Source organism: Carassius carassius, chromosome 34 (assembly GCF_963082965.1).
Source record: "Carassius carassius chromosome 34, fCarCar2.1, whole genome shotgun sequence".
Taxonomy (NCBI): Eukaryota; Metazoa; Chordata; class Actinopteri; order Cypriniformes; family Cyprinidae; genus Carassius; species Carassius carassius.
Genome location: NC_081788.1, coordinates 21019687 through 21040832, shown reverse-complemented (window position 1 = coordinate 21040832; position 21146 = coordinate 21019687). Strand labels below are relative to the sequence as shown.

The window sequence follows — 21146 nt, the reverse complement described above, 5'->3', positions numbered from 1 at the left end:
TGACCTTTTCCTCCCACAGAGAACCTGTTCAAGAATGCAGCGTTACACAAACGCAACAGTGAGAAACATACTTGGGTTTCTCAGTGGCACAATAGAAAGCCACATGATGAATCAGAATTCTTTATAAGGTGCCTGTCCATAAACCAAGCCCAAGACTCATGTATAAACTGGAAGGTCACACACACAGACAAAATGTTAACAAAAAAAAAGAAAGTAGATTGATGATATTAAACATATGAAGCAGCAAAATTGTATAAATAAAATGTAGTCATATGTAATGTGTCATGCACGTTTCCTTCTTGAGCATCAAATGTTTTCACCTTTTGGTATAGTTGTGTATGAGTTCCTTAATTGTCCTCCGTGTGAAAGATGGATCTAAAAATCATAGTCACTTTTGGAAAGGGCTCAAACATGCAGGAAATTAAAAAAAAAAGAAAAAAAGAATGTGCAGGACCTCTAGGGATTTTTCTGAAGTGGACAATGTAACTGCTCAGGGCAAACAAGGGACTCATGAAAAACTACCAGAAAGAAAAAAATCATTGATCATTAAGGTAACAACAAACAATATTAAAATCCAAGGAAATGTAAACATATTACCTAGTTCATTTATACGAACTTAGTTATTATTTTGTTTTGTGCACTCTTAAAAAATTAGGGTTTCAAAAGGGTTCAATTAGGGTTCTTCTTTAGCATTGCTATTGAAGAATAGATCAGCAGAACCTTTCAGTTAAAAGTTGATAAAATAATCACTTTTTCTTAGTGTGAAGAACAATTTACATAAAAGTTTTTCCACTACCAAGAACATTAAGCACAATGGAAAGGCTCCATGGATGCTTATTGTTCTTCATAGAACCACGGATGCCAACAAATAATCATTTTTAAAAGTGTGGATTATAAGCAAACATCTATTGTGTGAAACAGCTTTTTCAGGAAAGTACAAAAAGGAAAAACATGCAAGACCCCTCTTTTGTTGTGCAAGAGGTATGTATGAGCAGAACAATTTGTTTTTTTTATGCATATTTAGTAAATCTTAGACAGTGTTGGGAAGGTTACTTTGGAAATGTAATAGGTTACAGATTACAAGTTACCCTGTTTAAAATGTAATAGTAGTGTAACTTTTTCAATTACTTTATTAAAGTAATGTAACTAATTACTTTTGAGTACTTTTTGATTACTATTCTAAATTTGTGAAAATTAAAGAATAATAAATGAAAGCATATACACCAACTTAAATACATTTATCTAATAAGCATGTTACGTATTCTGTGTAATAAACTCCTGAAACATTGGTGTTTTTTTTAAACTGCTGTCTCTTTGTATATGATGATAGTTTTCTCAAAATAAGTAAAATGCACATGAAGTGACACAGAGCAGTTCTAGAAATTAGGTTTATGTGCTTGTGTACTCCTACAGTATATTGAGATGGCAGAGGTTGAAAACACTGCGAGCTTCAGTAGGCCGATGTGTAGTAAATGAAACCATGTCTTTGCCATTAATTTACAGGAGGGGCAGACTGGAAAAAAAATTCAGACTGGAAAATTCAAACTCATACAAACAAATTCATGGACAAAACTATTTTTTTGTATGGACCTGACATAAAAAAGGTTTAAATCTTTAATTTGGGGACATGCAAAATAATTGAAAGTTCTCTCCTGAACTGCACCTTCACTTCCATTTTTCTCTTCAGTCTTTTTATTTTGCCCTGTTATCCATCTCTCTCATGACTTTAATACTCAAGATTGAACAAAACTATACTTTACAATACAATACTCTACAATACTACAATATATCCTAATACTGTACACGAGTCATGTTTTTCCCTAACAAAAAATTACCATGCTTTTATTAGCCTCTATAAAAGTAAAATAACCTTGTTTTGTTTTTGTTTTTTTGCAAATGGATTTGTATTCATTTTTAAATAAATACATTTGTAAAATAATTTTACATTTTTGGTTACCACAGTTAAACAATAGTAACCATTTTCTCTGGATTTATAGTTAAATATTAAAATGTTAATTTTCGTAAGGGTTGTGGGGTTGTCTCTCGTAGCTCCCCCTAAACCTATAAAAAAAAATCTGAATTTTTTTCAGCTAAATTCCTACTGTAACATTACAACAGATAATAATGATGTCCTTTATATAGTATTTTGAGTGATGACTGATGAGCAACGTGCTGCTGCTTGATTAATTAAATAAAAAAAACAAAGACAAAAAAGCATCTTTACAGATGAAACTGACCTAAAACCCTGAACAGTAGTTCTGCTTCTCTGCTCCAGCTGTGCGCTTCCACAGTCCACTCTTTTCTCTCTTGTTCTCTCGCATTGATTACTCTGAGTCTGATCCAACCCGTTTGGCGGAGGCGTGGAGAGCGCGCGAGTCATGACTAACAATTCATGACTTATTAGAGATTTAATTATCAAATGGCGGATTCGCAAATGATCGCTTTAGTATACAATAATGATATTAAATAGTGGGGCAAAATCGGCTGCCAGGCCACCGGGAATTGTCCCGGTTCTCCCGGTGTCCAGTCCGCGCCTGATTTCCACAGACACGCAGAATGTGCAAGTCATATATTGCATTTTTGGGGCTTAATATTCACAGACACTAGTCGATGTCATGTTTTGATTCAAGTGTACTGACCTACTTTTGATTTAGTCATCCAAAATGTGGCATATTCCGTCCGCGTTAGGCATTCCGTTTTTATGACTGGATTCTACGAACCAGACTGTATTTCCGCATCCCGGAAATTACTAGGGCGGTATGTCTCAGAATAGTCAGTGCAATTTTGGGAAAGAAATCAGTTAAATCTGTATGTGGATGTGTGTAAATATTCAAATGTAATCCCCTTTGTAATCGTTAAAAAATTCATAAGTAACTAATTTAATTACTCATTTTTTCGTAGTAACTGTAACTAATTACAGTTACAATAATTTTGTAATTAAATTACGTAACGCCGTTACATGTAACTAGTTACTCCCCAACACTGATCTTAGACATATCTCGGTTTCTCCACACAGCAATTTTTGATGCAGTATCTCAAAATGTGCATACAAATATGTGGATGGAAACCTGGTTACTGCGAAGCAGAGCTTCCATCTCTAAACGGTCCTGAAGTGATTTGTCTCCGGTGAAGCGACAGCTTTCAGCACTTAAAGACTTTCTTAGGAGAGAACAGAGAGTCATGCAGAGTGAGTCAGTTCAGTTCTCGTTTACACCCACTCTCTCTATCTCTCTCTCTTTTTCCTCCTCAAATTTCCTGGCACTGACATACTTTGTAAGTACAAGCCACAGCTGTATTTTCTTACATCCTTGACACAGGTGAGTCGTTCACTCCCTCTCCATCACTCTCTTGAGCTCTATATCTCTCACAGTCTTCTCTGTGCTAAAACTCAGATGCAGAACATCACCTTCTGCTTTGAAAACAGACTGCACAGTAACTTAGTGATCCAGGATTCTATGGGATCCAATAAATGACTCTGAGAGACTGGATGGCAGGTTCAGGTCTGGAAAGGGTGACACTCACACTGATCTTTCAAAGTCACCCATGTTGATCTGGGCTTTGTGGTCGCGCTTGAGTGTAGCTTGCTGGGTTTAAGAGGGAATTAATGTGATGGTCTGTAAAGCTCAGGGGCAGAAGCAAAGAAAAACAGCTGTCTCCAACAGCATTGTGGGACACATCTGTCACATGTCCACTGGTTTTACCCTGAAATGTGATTGTATGTGCGTGTTTGAAGCCGTAGGCCAGATATCAGCTGAGAATGACCGAATGATTGACAGCAGACACAGTGATTTAAACATAAGTCTGACAAGACCTCATTAGGCTCATATCAACCTGATCATCAATGTCATCAGCCTGACACAATGCAGACCTTCCAAAATGCCTGACAGGTGAGCAACTTGCTGCAGTGGCAGAACATGACTTTTTCTTCTCAAAACAGAATTTCAGAAGTTATACATTGTTTCTTTTCAAATTTATTTCAAATACCAACTTAGGTTACACTTTAGAATAGGGAACACATATTCATTATTAATTAAAAGTTTTCCCTCAAAACACTCCTAAATTGTCGCTTAATGATAACTGGTAACTAAGGTAGTTGTTGTAGTAGTTAAGTTTTTGGTATTGGGAAGGAATAAGGGATCTAGAAAATAGTCATGCAGAATAAGCCATTAATATGTGCTACAAGTACTAATAACCAGCCTATATGTTAGTATGCATGCTAAAAAGCAACTTGTTAATAGTGAATAGTTCTATAGTGTTTCCCAAACGTATTTCACACACACACAAAAAAATGTTTTTTTCCAAACAACTATGGTTGTGCCTTAATCTGTTAAATGGAACATATACTAATTTTTTTTTTTTTTTTTTTTTTTTTTAGTCCACTTACAATGATGGTCAACTCTCTTGCAGTTGTTGTTCAGTTTTACATGACAATTTTCTACCTCCGAACCCTCCATTTTTGCTATTGTATCCTTAAAACATTAATGTAAATAATCAGTTATAACTGGTTTATCAGAACACTGAATAGCTTTTGGTGACCTCACTATCTTGACTTTTTCTCAATGACACGATTCAGAAGATTATTTTCCAAAAAGGGCAAAATTTATTTGAGAAGCAACATTTCATAAAATTTTAAAGCTGCAGTCAGTAACTTTTGGCGCTCGTGTCTGGCGGAAGAACATTGTAGCTGGAGCTACTTATCTCTGTTTACATCTATGATGAGTCACACAGGTACTGTGATACTCTGCAGCATTGCCGACCCCAACCAGACTAAAATAGTCCGAATATAAACACTTATTATAGGGGTACCATAGTGATTCAGGATAAGACAAAAACACGGTTTGGAAAATTGATTCATGATGTACTCGCTCAATATATATATTTTTTACATTTTCAACACAAAACAACTCTGTGGCACAGCCCTGCGCTGATTGGACCAGAAGCGGGAGCGGTGGATTTTTGCAAAACAAATAACAGGTAGAAGTGCGCTGAGCCATAACAACGTTTCATTTTGAAAAAAAAGGATGGATTCTCTGTTACACATCTTGGTCACGTGAAGGTCACAGTTTTTATACCAGTCGTATCATTTTATTTTGTTGTATTTATCCGTCACACAATGTTCTTCCGCCAGACGCCAAAAGTTACCGACTGTAGCTTTAAGAGTGACAATATCTTGAATGAATGTAATTTTATTTAGTTTTACTGCACCAGCAGTATTTTACTTGTTTACTTGTGTATATATAAAGCAGGTGAAAGAAATCTGCCAGTGCAGTAAGAAAATACACTCATTATAAATATACATTCTCTGAAAAAAAGTCTTCACGTTTTATATGTTTTTATGTTATAAGTAAATTTATCTTTATCTTGATCTTTAGATACTGAACCAGAAAATATAACAAAAATTATCACTAAAAAGAAAAAAAATGTTAGCGTTGGCTGGAGGAGGAGCAGGCAAATCCTGTTTTACATATTATGAACGATTTGGAATGACATGAGGTTGAGTAAATGATGACAGAATTATTATTTTTGAGAACTATCACTTGAAACAAACTTGTAGATTCGGGCCTTCTTTTATTTCATCTTCAATCTGTACTCTGCATCCACCATGATCCACTGAGAGGATGATTTCACCTGCAGTCTTCTCATTTACAACAATCTCACCTCATCTCTCCTGCCCTGCTTGGAGCCTCAGCCCCATATTTCAAAGCATCGGGAGCTCAAATGAGATGCAAACACCCCTCACCTCCTTCCGCTGTTTCTGTGAGAGTGAAACCTGTCTTTTGAGAACTATTTCTCACTGTATAAGTTTCCTGAGTTGAGATATGTAGTTCTTTCAGAATTCAAATGTTCTTGATATTATATATATATTGGTTCATCAGATCAGATTATAGGTTTCTGGGTTCAGCACAGTTTGTGTTGAAACCTCAAATGTTGCAGCTTGTTGAGAGGAAGTGTGCTATTAACTTAATCATCTGCCAGGCAAAAAGAAGTTCTCTTACGAGAGCTCCTTCGTACTGCGTCTTAGCTAAGACGCTACGGGAAAAGTCTCTTTTCACGAAATACTGAAGCAAAAAATTATCCTTAATTTTGTATTTTTGTAAAGTGCATTTGCAGCAGTACACAGCCATAGGCGAGACGGCTCGTTCGCTCATTGGCTTGTTCTGCGGCAACTGCACAGCCTATCGAGCGCGGACTGATGCAACATCAGACCAATAAGGGCGCTTTGCGCCCTTCTTGCCACTTCCCGCCGAAACGGGTGTGGCCCAACCTATAAAAGGAGCTCGAAAAGGCTGACTCACCTGATTTTTCATCTCTTCAGCGAAGCTCACGCATCGCTGGATCACTGAGGAAGCAAGCGCCGTCTGAGAAAGCACATCAGCAGGACGAGCCATTCTGAAGCTGCTGGCATCGCCGCCTTCCACTGCCGTTCCTGCTGCGCTATCCGGCGCCTATATCCTTTCAATTCTGTTATATCCAAGCAGTTCTTTATGTGTGTGTGTGTGTGTTCGCCCTGCGACACACACTCGTAAAAGAGCTCGCGTCTTTTTTAAGATGCCTTCCTGCGGCTCGTCAGAGCCCCACTCAGCGAGGGAGACCGGTACGTCATCTGTGTCTCCTGCCTGGGTGAAGATCATGCAGCGCTCGCGTTCGCTGACGGCGGATGCCCCCACTGCGAGCTGTTGCCATGGTGACTCTGAGGACTCGCCTGGCCTTTTTCTCTGAGCCTGCATTCTCTGCTGCGCTGAGGCGCCGTAAAAGCATCGCTTCCAGCGGATTCCGGAACCGTCTTCAGCTCAACCGAGCTCGCCGGTTCGCCCTGCTTCACGGGCCCCCCCTGCATCGCTTCCCGGTGGGCAGCGCCCGCTGTTTGCCGGCGCGTCGTCCGATGAAGTCGATCTCAGGACCGCGTCGGGGGAAGAGGACACGCGCTCTCTGCTAGCTTCGGGCAGTGAGGGCTGGGCGAGCTCCGAGGATCTCGCGCCTTCTGCTCAGAAGCCCAGCAGACGAGCTGACATCGAGAAGGAGCCGGGGCGAATGCTCGTGTTGGCCGCGATGAGTCTCGGCCGTGAGTGGTTTGCACCAGCGCCCCCCCTCTCGTTCCCGGCTGGATGGTATTTCCCTTTCGGATGAGCGTACTTCTCAAAGCCCACCTCATTTCTTCCTGAGCTTCACGAAGAGGTGGCGAAGGCTTGGAACGCTCCATATTCAGCGCTAACTCGTTCGTCTGTCTCACTAGCATTCTCCACACTGATGATGCTAAAAACAAGAACTAACATTCACTTCCGCCGGTGGAACAGGCGATAGCGACGCACCTTTGTCCGCCCTCTGCTGGACGGCGGCAAAAGCGGTGTTGCCATCTAAAGCCTGCTGTGTGACGCTGCGTCGGCACTACTAACGATGGCCCGCTTGCCTGCACACAAAAACCGTTATCACAACAGCTTCAGCAACGCAGCTTGAGACCCCCGTTCTCGCTCTACCAGCCGTCGCCCAGCGCCGCGGGGACCGCGGCAGAGGATTACGGTGAGGCCGGGAGCCCCGAAGCCATCCTAGGAAAGCCATCTATGCATGCTGCATGACGCTGCGTCGGCACTACACACGATGGCTGCTTCATCGAAGTGCCGGTGTACGAGTTCCTCTGTGGCCGGGCTCTCACCTAAGCGCGCCGCTGTTTCAGTTCCAGAGATTGTGACTGTTTCAGCGTTTTTTGCAATGCGCAAGCCTGTACGGTTGCCCGCTTGCCTGCACACAAAAACCGTTATCACGGCTACCCAGATATTTCCCGAAAAAGGTGTAATTTCTGGTGTCCCGGCCACGGCCGATGGTGCTATAAATGTAGTGACGATGCCCACTGCTCAGTGCCCATCTCCACATATAAGCACAGCCCTTCACACAGGGCTCGCACCCATAAAAGCGACTCAAGTCGATCACGCGCACTACATAGTAGACGTGCCCACTCCTCAGTGCCCACAATCACTATGTCACACGCGTCATGTGGTTTCTGTAAAAACGAAACCCGTGCACGTTCGTCCGGCCACGGCCGATGGTGCTATAAATGTAGTGACGATGCCCACTCCTCAGTGCCCATCTCCACATGTAAGCACAGCCCTGCACACAGGGCCTGCGCCCATAAAAGCGACCCAAGTCGATCGCGCACACTGCATAGTAAGCGTGCCCACCCCTCAGTGCCCACAATTACTATGTCACACGCGTCATGTGGTTTCTGTAAAAACAAAACCCGTGCACGCTCGTCCGGCCACGGCCGATGGTGCTATAAATGCAGTGACGATGCCCACTCCTCAGTGCCCATCTCCACATGTAAGCACAGCCCTGCACACAGGGCTCGCGCACATAAGATCGACACAGATCGGTCGAGCGTGCCGCATAGTAAACGTGCCCACTCCCCAGTGCCCACATACACTATGTCACATACGGCGCGTGGCTTCTGTAAAAACGAGGCCCGTGCACGTACGCTCTGCACAGGCAGACAGCGAGTTGAAAGTGGTAAATGTGCACATATGCAGCCCACAGTTACTCGCAGACATATCGAGTCCCACGGGACCTGCTCAGCCTTCCCCCAGTCTGTTAAGGCATTATAAAGAGAGGCTACTCGCTACAGTTTTTTCGACGCCCTCCGCGCTTTTCAGCGCGTGGCGAAACTACGGTCAAAACAGAAGTAGCACACATACTTCGGGCCGAAATATCAAAACTGTTGAGCAATGAGGCTGTAGAGCCTGTGTCTCAAGCTCAAAGCGAGGGGGGACTGTACAGCAGATACTTTCTGGTGCCCAAGAGAGACGGGGGTCTCAGGCCCATACTGGATCTAAGACAGCTGAACAAGGCATTGATGAAACGCAGTTTCAAAATGCTTACGACCAGGAAACTCCTCGCGCAGATTCGCAGAGGGGACTGGTTCATGTCAATAGATCTGAGGGACGCGTATTTTTAAATACAGATAGCGTCAAACCACAGGCGATATTTGAGATTCGCCTTCGAGGGCCAGGCATACCAGTTTACAGTCCTCCGTGGCTCGTTTGCGAGGTGCATGGATGCAGCGCTCGCTCCTCTCAGACTCAGAGACATGCGAGTGCTGGATTATTTGGACGACTGGCTGGCTCTGGCCCGATCACGAGCGGAGCTCGTGGACCACAGGGCCGTTTTACTCGATCACCTCGAGAAGCTCGGCCTCAGTGTCAATTGGGTGAAGAGTTAGCTGAACCCCAGTCAGAAGATTCTGTTTCTGGGTATAGTTCTGAACTCGTGTTCCATGACGGCGCGGCTGTCACCACAGCGCGTGATGGGCATTCAGCGCGCAGCGAGTTCTTTCCGCTGCGACGCGACCGTGTCGCTCAAACACTGTCAGAAGATGCTGGGCCTCATGGCCTCAGCATCTCCGGCTCTGCAGCTGGGCCTGCTCCGCATGCGCCCCCTGCAGTTCTGGCTGAAGACGCGGGTGCCGCGCAGAGCGTGGGCGTCTGGCCGGCTGCATCTCAAGGTCAATCAGAGCTGTGTCACAGCTCTGGCACCTTGGACAGCGAACGGTTGGTACCGATCAGGTGTAAGCCTGGGGACTTCCCCGAATGTGAAGATGGTGTCGACGGACGCCTCCACTTCGGGATGGGGAGTGCTGCTCGAGGGCAGACCGTCCTTTGGCCTATGGTCAGAATGGGAAAAGCTCCATCATATCAACTGTCTGGAAATGCTGGCAGTGGAGAACGCGCTGATGCACTTTTGTCCCCAAATCAAGGATCACCACGTCTTAGTCCGTTCGGGCAACATGTCTGTGGTGTCCTACATAAATCACCAGGGCGGTCTCGGGTCCTGAAACCTGTACAGGCTAGTGGAACGCCTCCTGGTTTGGGCTCAGCGCGACATGCGTTCGCTGAGGGCAGTGCATGTGCCTGGGCTACAGAATCTGGGTCCAGACAGGCTGTCCAGAGGCAATGTTCCTACAGGCGAATGGTCTCTACACCCGCAAACAGTCCGGCTGTTGTGGGAGAGATTTGGCAGGGCGGAGGTGGACCTCTTCGCGTCCCACGAAAACGCTCACTGCCCTGCGTTCTTTTCCAAGAACGAAAGTGCGCTGTCACGGGAATGGCCGTGCTGCCCGCTTTATGCTTTCCCTCCCGTCTCCCTCCTTTCGCAGGTGATAGAACGGGTGAGAGAAACGAGATGTTCAATACTGCTTGTAGCACCTCTTTTGAGGAACCAACCATGGTTCCCAGATTTGATGCAGTTAGCAGATGTCGCCCCGTGGCCAGTGCCGTTGAGGAGGGACCTCCTCTCGCAGGCCAGGGGCTTGATTTGGCACCCTCAACCGGAATTGTGGTCCCTCCATGTGTGGGCGCTCAACGGTTACCCGCTGATCTCGCAGTGGGAGTGCTGAATACCATCACTCAGGCTAGAGCTCCGTCGACACGACGTCTGTATGCCTCGAAGTGGTCGTTGTTCTCCAGCTGGTGCACAGCTCGAGGATATTCACCCCTTAGTTGTGAGGTGACGGAGGTTCTCTCCTTCCTACAGGAGCTGTTGGATAAGGGCAGAGCCCCATCCACGCTCAAAGTTTATGTGGCGGCCATCGCAGCGTTTTCTGAAACAGCGCTCGGTCAGTCAATAGGAAGGAATGATTTGGTCATCCGGTTCCTCAGAGGAACTAGGAGGCTGAATCCTCCCAGACCTCCGTCAGTCCCTATGTGGGACCTCGCGGCGGTTTTGGAGGCCATGAAGGGTCCCCCTTTTTGAGCCTATCCAATCGGTTAGCCTTCAGCATCTGTCGTTCAAGACAGTATTCTTGTTGGCTCTCGCTTCGGTGAAGCATGTGGGTGATTTGCACGCGCTCTCGGTGAGCCAGTCATGCTTGGAGTTTGGGCCTAATGTCTCAAGGGTCATACTCAAACCTAGGCACAGTTATGTGCCGAAATCCCTCAACACGCCGTTTTGGGCTCAGGTTATTGCCCTGTCAGCCCTGCCGGTGTCAGGAGAGGATAGAGACTCGAGTCTTCTTTGCCCTGTCAGGGTTTTAAGAGCTTATGTGTCTCGCTCTGCTGCCTTTCGGCAGACGGAGCAGCTGTTTGTCTCGTTCGGTGGACGTTCCAAGGGAATGGCTGTTTCGAGACAGACTCTATCCAGATGGATAGTTGATGCCATAGCGTTAGCTTATGCTTCCAGGGGCCATCAGTGCCCGTTGGGCGTCAGAGCACACTCCACAAGAGGCGTCGCCTCGTCGTGGGCGTGGTGTACTGGGATCTCCTTGCAGGATATATGTATGGCGGCAGGTTGGGCCTCGCCGTCTACATTTATCAGGTTCTATAACCTGGAGGTTCCCGCCTTGCAAGCAAGGCTGCTGTCGGTATAGTCGAATCAGGGCCCTGAGGGGAATTCTGAGTTCATGAGCGCTATGCGCTGCAGACTGTTATATGGGCAGTATTGCGTAAGACCCGCATTCCCACATTGGTCAGGCTTGCCTCGGCTGTGTGATGTCATATTGCCGCACCTACGGATGCTGCTAGATATGGGACGGAGGGCTTTCCCCCTTTTCTGTCCTGGACTCTCTGTGAGTCCCTCAGGTGACTGTGCACTGTAAATCCTGGGCGTTGCTTCAGGTTTATTGGTGTGTGATCCCTGCGCGCACAGCGTTTTTCATTGGGTTCCCGTAGCGTCTTAGCTAAGACGCAGTACGAGAGAGCTCCCGTAAGAGAACGTACTCGGTTACTAAACGTAACCTCGGTTCTCTCTAGAAGAGCGAACGAGTACTGCGTTCTCTGCTGTGCGCACGATTCACTCTGGTTCGCTTCGGCGATGAAATAAATCAAGTGAGTCAGCCTTTTCGAGCTCCTTTTATAGGTTGGGCCACACCCGTTTCGGCGGGAAGTGGCAAGAAGGGCGCGAAGCGCCCTTATTGGTCTGATTTTGCATCAGCCTGCGCTCGATAGGCTGTGCAGTTGCCGCAGAACAAGCCAATGAGCGAACGAGCCGTCTCGCCTATGGCTGTGTACTGCTGCAAATGCGCTTTACAAAAATACAAAATTAAGGATAATTTTTTGCTTCAGTATTTCGTGAAAAGAGACTTTTCCCGTAGCATCTTAGCTAAGACGCAGTACTCATTCGCTCTTCTAGAGAGAACCGAGGTTACGTTTAGTAACCGAGTACGTTTTCAGATTGCTTAAAGACGAAAAATGCATATACTCTACTTTTCTGTTTCAGGTAAGAAAGACACAATTGGAACAATTCAGCAACAACACAGCAAGACCTGGAAAACATCCTCAACAACACATGCTCTGACTGCTGTGGGGTTTATGTGGGCAACACTAGTTAGCCTCTTTCCTTCCCAGTGATTTCCTTTTATCTACTACAGTCCATGTGCAAAAGCAGTAAAAAAAAAAAAAAAGGCAAAAAAGAAAAAAGAAAACTATGTACTGATGATTTATACAGCAAAGTATGTACAATGGAGTGCAATGATGACTCATTTTTTGGCTTCTTAAATATTATTCTTATTAATTTCCTTCATATGGATTTAAAAACATTCTCCAATAAAGAGTTTTAAACCATGAACTAAATCAACAACCTCTGAAAAAAATCACAGCATTAAAAAATTTGATTTGAAGCAAAAACCACTCTTCAAGTTTGGTGTCAGTAAGAATTTTTTAAGAAACTAATACTTTTACTCAGCAAGGATTTATTAAATTGATCAAAAGTGACAGTAAAGACACTTAATAATAATACAGAATAGGAATATTAAGCAGCACTACTGTTGTGAGTAATCATTTCTAAAGGATCACATGACCCTAAAGACTGGAGTAACAGCTTTGTCGTCGCAGGAATAAATTACTTTTTAAAATATATTGTAATAATATTGCACAATATTACCATTTTACTGTATTTTTGATTAATTAAATGCAGCTTTGGTGAACATAAGACACTTTTTTTTTTAAAACATTACAAAATCTTACCAACTCCAGACTCCCAAACAGAAAGAATAAATCCCTAACCCCAAGTATAAGCAAGTAAAAGTGACACCTTGCTTGCCTTACTTTGAAAAAACGGAGCATGAATATTTAAAATGAGATTTAGAAATTAAAATCCGCTCATGTATAAATAATCAGAATTTATGAGAAATTGGCAAAATGTTCAAAATCCACAGAATAGTCCTGTTAACCACTCTCTATTCAGCATGAGTCACTGCTTCTTAGACAGTCTGCACTTTATTACTCTCCTTGCCATAATACTTAGACCCATCTTGAACCACATCCCAACATGCCTTTCATTCATTCCCATAGTCCTCCCCTGCTGCTGTGTCTGCCACGCACTAACCAGTCCCGGCAATTTGTCTGAGAGCTCTTTAACAGACCACACATTCTCCCGGCAGGCTACCGGAGCCCCCTGCGCTGTTTATGGGGGACTACAGCTGCAGACAGGAATGCTTGTACAGCTGGACGCTCCCTGTCACTGCACCCCAGTGCTCCATCTCTGACAGAGCTCGCCATTGATCTGTGCCCTCAGGATAAGAGTGGAGTAGAGGAACCTTCACAGATAAGAGTCAGTTTATTTTTTTAACTCTTGTGAAGGAGAGTTGGTGAAAGATGTGGGCTATTATTGACCGCCTCATACATTTGTCCTTGAGTGAATATCTCCCCCCTCCACACACATATACTCATCCTTCATATTTTTTGGTCACCCCCCCCCCCCCCCCCCTCCAGAGTGGCCATTAGCAGACTGAGATGTTATTAGAGTTGGCATTTGCTGAGGTTTGCCCCCTACTCTGACACAAATACACATTTGCATGCTGGGAGTCCTGTCTCCATCATTCATAGGGTGCTCTATTGCACTTCATTTATCACACAGGTCTCATAATCATGCACACTCTTGCAAACACTGTAGACATAGAATTTTCAGCTGAAGTAGAATATGAAATATGAGTCACTATACAAAAAAAAAAAACAGTGTTGTAATAATCTAAATATTTACATTACCTTTGCAGTCATTTAATATTAATAAATGTTACGAACACTTATGGATATAATAAAACTTTAATGCTCATCAAGACAGCACTGGTTTAATAAAAACAGTAATATTGTGAAATATTACAATGTAAATTTGTTCCTATTATAAATGTATATCTATATTTTAAATGTAATTCCTTTGCTTTGAATTATGAAATTTAATCAGCCATTATGCCAGTCACATAGTGTCACATAATCCTTCAAAAATATTTTTTTGCTGATTTTGAGCATAATAATAATAATAATATCCATGATAATAATGTCATTTTATTATTAATGATAAAAGGAGTTGTGCTACTTAATATTTTTGTGGAACCCAAAATACATTTTTAAGGATTTGAATAGAAACTTAAAAAGAACAACATTTATTTGAAAGAGAAATCTTTCGTAACGTTTATTGTATTGTAACATTGTAAAATATCTTTAATATCATTTTGATCACTTTAATGCATCCTTGCTGAATAAAAGTATTCATTTTTAAGTATTAATTAATTATTATTATTTCGTTAAAGAAATATTTTTGTACACAACCACACACAACCTTTAATATAATATTTATTGGTTATTTACTAATTTAAAAAAATCATTATTGTCTAAAGGAGTCAGAAATTTTATATCAATGCATCCCTAGTGTTTTTGGCACTTGACAATCAATTCTCCTCTTGTGCTCCATGAAGAAAATAACAGCATGAGAGTGTGTAAATGACAATTTTCATTTTTTGGCTTAACTGTTCCTTGAAGCATTCCCTCTCAGACCTCAATCACACAAGGGTAGCAATGTGCGTACAGGAACCATTTTCTCTCAGTTTTCTCTTCTCTTTATTTCCTCTCATTATAATGACTCTTTCAGCATCTTCACTACCATCCTCTTGACAGCCCTCCCTCTTTTTGTGTTCTCGCATTCTTTCCTGTAATTATTTCCTGCAAACTCCGTCAAAACATTCACTTGCTCCCTGATCCCAAAAATATGTTTTGTTGTTGCTTTCCTCTCTAAGTGTGACATCTTAGTGACAGCCTGTCAGCATGTGTACATCTACACACATCAATTCCATTCCTCATTCATACGTCAATATCCATCTATTCCCCTCCCGTACCCTAGCAGCACCTCTCTACATGACATTAAAACCTGCAATAATATTCCCTGCAGTGTCACACCAGTGTTCTTTATTTAGGGGTTTTCACCCATAATCCCACGTCACGTCCTAAACCCAGATTGTACCCATTTCCCAGCACTCTGCAATTGCCACCAGCCTGTGATATTTCAAGCTCAATTGTCTATCAATAAGGCTGCTAATGCACTATATTTAGGAGTTTATCTTTAGAGATTCACATTCTGCTTGGAATCCGGTATTTCTACATTGCAACTTATTTTGTACTGCCCACTTCACCAGAAAGCAGTAAAAGTAGCTTTTTGCAAAACAGGGAGGACTATGTATACTCTTGTTCAAAAGTTTGGGGTTGGTAGGATTTGTTAATGTTTTTGAACAAAGCCTCTTATGAAAATGTATGTGTATTTATTAATCAAAATCAGTAAAAATTAAAACAAATGTTTTCTATTGTATCATATTGTAACATGCAGTGTTTTCATGTGATGCAAAGCTGAATTTTTAGCAGCCAATATTCCAGTCTTCAGGGTCTCCAGAAATCATTCGAATATGTTGATTTGGTGCTCATGAAACATTTCATATTATTATCAATAGTGAATACTATCACTTTTAATAAATTTAATATATCCTTGCTGAATAAAAGTATATATTTCTTTAAAAAAAAACATATTACTGACTGTGTTTATGTGCCATTAAGTGTTTCCAACAAAATCTTTCAAAGATTGATTCCTTGAAAACTTTGGCAAATCCTGTGGCGAGTTATTTTACAGAAGAGCGAACTGTAGAAGCCTGGAAGCTTACGAACGCAACGTTTTCTCAGTAGAAGAGTGATAAAAACCAGTGCACCCTGACTCCTGGAAACTGGAAGCCAGCCAATCAGAGAGAAGCTAGTGATTTCAACCACTCCTAGCCATTTCTGTGTGCAATATACATCGTGGGTGGTTCTTTTCTTGTTTCTCGATTGCTGCCAAGAACTGGATTCATCAGAGCTTGCTTTTAAAGATTGTGACCCACCTGTTGGAGGGTGTGGCAAAGACGGCGAGGATGATATCCCTGCCATGCATGCGGATGATGGGACTGGTGGAATGCAGGAGGTTGAAGTAGAAGTGTGAGTCTCCTGGGATTGAGCAGTTCAGTCGAGCTTTCAAGAATGACGTCCACTGCTTTTCCAGCACACGCTGTGAACCGCCTTGATCAGCTTTGCATACGCGTGCCACACGAGACACAACCACCTAAGGTCAGAAAAAATGAATTTAACTGAGATATTAATTATGAATTTTAAGCATTTTGATAAAACATCAAACAGTACTGAATCCTTTCGAAAAATGCCCCAAATCTTTTAATCCTTGTGGATTTTAAGCAGATTTTGGAGAGTAGCTAGTCTGTGTAAAATGGGTAAGCTAATATAAATTAATTAATGAAAATGTCAGCATTCCCTAAAACTGGTTCGCCTAGTGATTTTAGAGGAGCCAAATCCAAAGTACAGTGGGTTTTTGTTCTCCTTGAGGTCCGGCAGTATAAAATGCTTGCGCAAGCACAATTTTGCTCCTGCAGAAGTCTTGCATTGCTAATTCTCACATAAAAGGAACCCTTGTTATTCTGTCTTTGTGTTTTTCTCAGTTTTCAGTAAATAATGTGACCTGAAAAACAACAGAAAAAAAACTGTGTGCCTAAATTACACTCAAAACTGCATTTTAGAGCATAATTATTAAATTAAACATTCAGCACAAAAACAGGGAATAGGTCATACCAATGTCTGACTGGAAATAAAGTAGTTAGTATTGACCCTTGAATAATACTGCCTGACTGGACATACGGTAACACAATTTCAGATTACTCCCACCACTTGTTCCTGATCTATCCACCGCTGATCTCCCACAGGAAGACTTTACTCCTATTGTCTCGTTCATATCTCAGGAATTCTATACTTATATTCATTCATTTGGCATATGTTTTCATCAAGAGTTACTTACATACCATTTAATGTAAACATTTTATCATTTCCCAGGAAAACAAACCCATGATCTTGGGGTTATTAGTATCATGCTACTGTTTAAAGCAAGAGGAATTAAACTAAAATATAAAATTCCTTAGGATACATCAAAATAAACACCAATGAGAAAACAGCTGAAATACAGTATGAGTATAAATATACAGAATTCAAGATTTTGAGTTCATACCCTCTTAAAAATAAAGGGGGTTTCACAGCAAAGTACAGAACCGCCACTTTGGGTTCCCCAAAGAATCTTTTCTTAGGAACTTCTCTGCAGTAAACCCATAAAGAACATCTATTCCCATAATAGGAATAAAGCTGCCTTCTTAGTGCAGAATTACATTGTTTCTGAAACTCTAAAGGAGACATATATTGGGGTCTTTTCCTCATGAAGAAAACCTGAATCAAGAGACTTGTGCAAAAGTCTTCATATGCTCTACCATCCTCTCACCTTCTCCAGGTAGTTGAACTCCATGGCCATCTCTCTGAAAAAGAAGTAGACATGTGGCCCCCATTCCACAGCACTCACAAAGTACGGCTCTGAAACAGACAGATCAGGACCAAACCATAAGTACTTACTGTTTGGGATACATTAATACTCCCTCAGATAACATGATTTTCAGAAGAGCTGATCTGACTGAACTATAGTGTTGAACTAGAGGCCACTTTCCAATAGAGCCATTATCTAGTCAATGGACACACAAAACAAAAGAAAGAAAAAGTGAGGCCGTTTTGGGACAGGAAGTGACCCAGGACAGCAGGAGGGAGAGAGCACAAGAGTTTGAGTCAGGACATAGATGTGCTTTCTGCTGCATCAGTGAGAGATCACATCAGAGGACAGACCGAAGGAGCAAAGGAAGATGGGAAGGGGGGGTGCAGTTTGACATCAGGTTGGCTGCTGACTCAGATGTGGATCCTCAACAAGCCTTATTAACCCTGACAATATCCATTTCAAAAACCTACATCAGAATGCATTGTGACAACCTCAGTGATATATATATTTAGATACCAAATGTTTACAATCATTTAAAATTTCATTAATCTGTTTGTATTGGTATTTTCTGTTATTATAAAAATTATCCCACAGGATAATATATAATTATTTTTTGTTTGATCATGATTATGATGTCCGGTTAATGCATGTAATAAGGCAGCTCACTAGGTTTTCTAACACTGAAATCCTGTGAGTGTCAACAAATGCTTTTTAACAGTGGACATGGCACACGTTAATACACTTAACTCTCTCTCACATACATTTTACATAAACAAACAGCATTAATATTACATCCCCATGCTGACTCTGCACAGCTTCCTCTTCCTGTCAACTAACGTTTGACATCTGGATTACCTCGAAACCATTTGGAGTCATGTTTCACCGTTCGCAGAGCAGGATTTTCCCCCAGACTCCTGTAGATCACGGCATCAATGGCCAGAAAATCAGTCACTGTGGCAGTGTAAAGATTCCCCTCTGAAAAAAAAGCACACAAACAAACTATATAAAGTCTCTCTCTATAATAATGTTTAGAGATATATATATATGTGACCCCTTTTCCATCTAACATCTACTACCCTGTGTGTAGAGAAGTGTATGCATTATCACTTTCATACATCTTTAGTTATACACATTAGTTGGTAAATTGGTTAAAACAACAATACTTTGCTTCTTCGCCTCCACTGATGGATCGGCACTGCCTTATGAACTAAAAATATGATCTCATTATACTTTCGTTGGTGTAATACATCTTCATATATTAAAAAAAATATTTCATTTCCTTTACGTTCATCACGGCAGGAAGCCGTAATGCTGTGCAGAGAACATGCAAGACAGCATATGTGCATGATTAGAGTGAGAGATACCCATAAATATTGTTTAAAGACTAGCATGCAATTAAGTTAGAGAATAACAACAGGGACATCAGCTTTTCCGCACTGCTGTATATCTTTATTTAGTGCTGTAATATGCAGGGACATTTTGCAGTCATGTTCAATGGAGAAGAAAGACGATGCTGGAGTCTTACCTGCAAACAGGGCCACGTTGGCATGTTTCGGGTCATATGGGCATCTAGCCATTCCACTGACAGTTTCCCCCACCATCTCAAGAGTGTCTCCCTGTGCGTGCACACACACACACACACATACACACACACACAGAGAAAACGCATTCAATAATTAGAGAAAAATGCAATTAGCAAAAATACAGAAAATAGGTGAAAAACAGACTCTAGCTAAATAAACGTTTTTCTCACCAATAAACACTCTGCTAATAATAAAGCAGAAAGAGAAAAATATGAGAAGTGCAGAATAACAGAAGCAATCTAAAACATATGCTCAACGTTTAATTTCAAAAACATCCACAGGCGATTTATAGCACAATTACAGTTCAAACTGAAAATTATTCTCAAGCCATTAAAACCAACTATAAATAAACCTGTGCACTCTCCCTCTTTCTGTCTCGACCATATTTTTCTTTCTCTAGAGAGCCTCAAAGTCTTGACAGGTGTAATGTTGCATTACTGGTGTGCGATAATTCTTTTCATTTGCACAGATTTGCAATAGTGCATTTCAAACCTGACAGGTTGAGTTTGTTCATGTCCTCAAGAATTTTTCATACACAAACTTTTATCTTTTTATATCCCCTTGATGCAAATACCAGCAGGTGCTTGTCAAGAGTGGGGAAGCACAGATGTCACTTATGAACATTTTATTTTACTGTTTTATTTTAATGTCTGTAACTTTGCTCCTATAAGCGGTTTCGAAAATTACTGGTGAACAGTGAAATTACTTTGTAAACTAATTTCTTCTGAAAACCTTCAACAAGTCTGCATTTATCTGATCAAAAATACAGTAATTTTTAAATAGCTGTTTTCTATTTGAATATAATTTCAAATGTAATTTATTCCTTTGATGGCACAGCTGAATTGTCAGCTGAAATGATCAAATATATGATATTATTAAGTATTAAAGTATATTATGTTATATGCATGCTTATTTATATGTGCATTTCTCGAACCTGAAAGAGGCAGGTTGCAATCCGGCAGAGCCGATAATTAGTAATTATGTGTTTTTCTTCATTATTCAGCAGGTATATCATTAGTGTGATTGGATCAGGAGTGGATCTGATATGCGAGGCAGGCGCAGCAGTGCTCAGGTGCGGCATTTATAGATGCCGTATTCAAGTTGATGCCGCAAGTGGACTAACAACTAAGACCCTACATTAATGTGACTCACGTATGCTGGGGGCGACAGAGTCACTGGCCAGATGGATGGAAGGCAACACACACACAAACACACTCACACTCAAGAGTCTTGGATTCAAACAATGTGCCCGTTGAGTGGCATTACCATTCTTTTCGAATAAATCAAGCACGAAAAACAGCATCTGGACTGACTAATAACAGCTCTCTGCTCTTGAGGTCATCAGAAACAGCTTGGTGCTTCTGGCTATATTGATGACCAGGCAGGTGGAAAAACAGAGCATAAACAAATGGCAGGGGAGATTCTTTCTGCTTGGGGGTTTTGAACAGAATCCCATCCGGGTGAGAAATGCGTGGTGACCTAATGAAGCTCGAGTCATTTAGAACAATGCAGTGCTCTGAAGTGTACTGTGAAGTTTAAAGTGAAAAAGCAGCTAAATAATAATATATAAAGTAAGAAAAAATGTGATGAGAAAACACAGAGCCTCAAAACATTGCCAGAACATTGGAGAAATTAAATACTAGAGGGTGTAGTTATTTTCCAAAATAATATGTTTTTGTGCATGTGTTACGCAAGTGTGTATTCAATTATTCAGTACTCACTGTATAATTGGCACATAACGGATTGAAGGCATTGGTACCGCAGATAAACAATCCGCCCTGCCGACTGAGCAGAACCTTCATGTAGTTACGGCACTCATCCTAAAAAAAAAAAAAACATTGAGAAAGAGAAGTCATTTGTTTCCCAAATCAAAATCTCATGAACAAATTCCCTCTTATGACATCACATTTCTCAGCACTTTCAATTTTATTCCAAGGATTGTTTGCATCTGTACAAACAATTTACTTGGCAAACCAG

At 41.8% G+C, this 21146-nt stretch overlaps 1 protein-coding gene across 2 annotated transcripts in view; it reads right to left on the bottom strand.

The window, feature by feature from the left end:
* LOC132114708 (semaphorin-6B-like) overlaps positions 1-21146 on the bottom strand; it is a 126507-nt gene that overhangs the window by 23668 nt on the left and 81693 nt on the right. For both annotated transcript variants that reach the window (XM_059522982.1, XM_059522983.1), the window contains 5 exons: positions 20891-20989; positions 19112-19202; positions 18442-18561; positions 17545-17633; positions 16115-16332 (listed from right to left, as the gene is read on the bottom strand). In XM_059522982.1, the coding sequence (XP_059378965.1) occupies positions 16115-16332; positions 17545-17633; positions 18442-18561; positions 19112-19202; positions 20891-20989 (617 nt within the window). The remainder of the gene's footprint in view (positions 1-16114; positions 16333-17544; positions 17634-18441; positions 18562-19111; positions 19203-20890; positions 20990-21146) is intronic.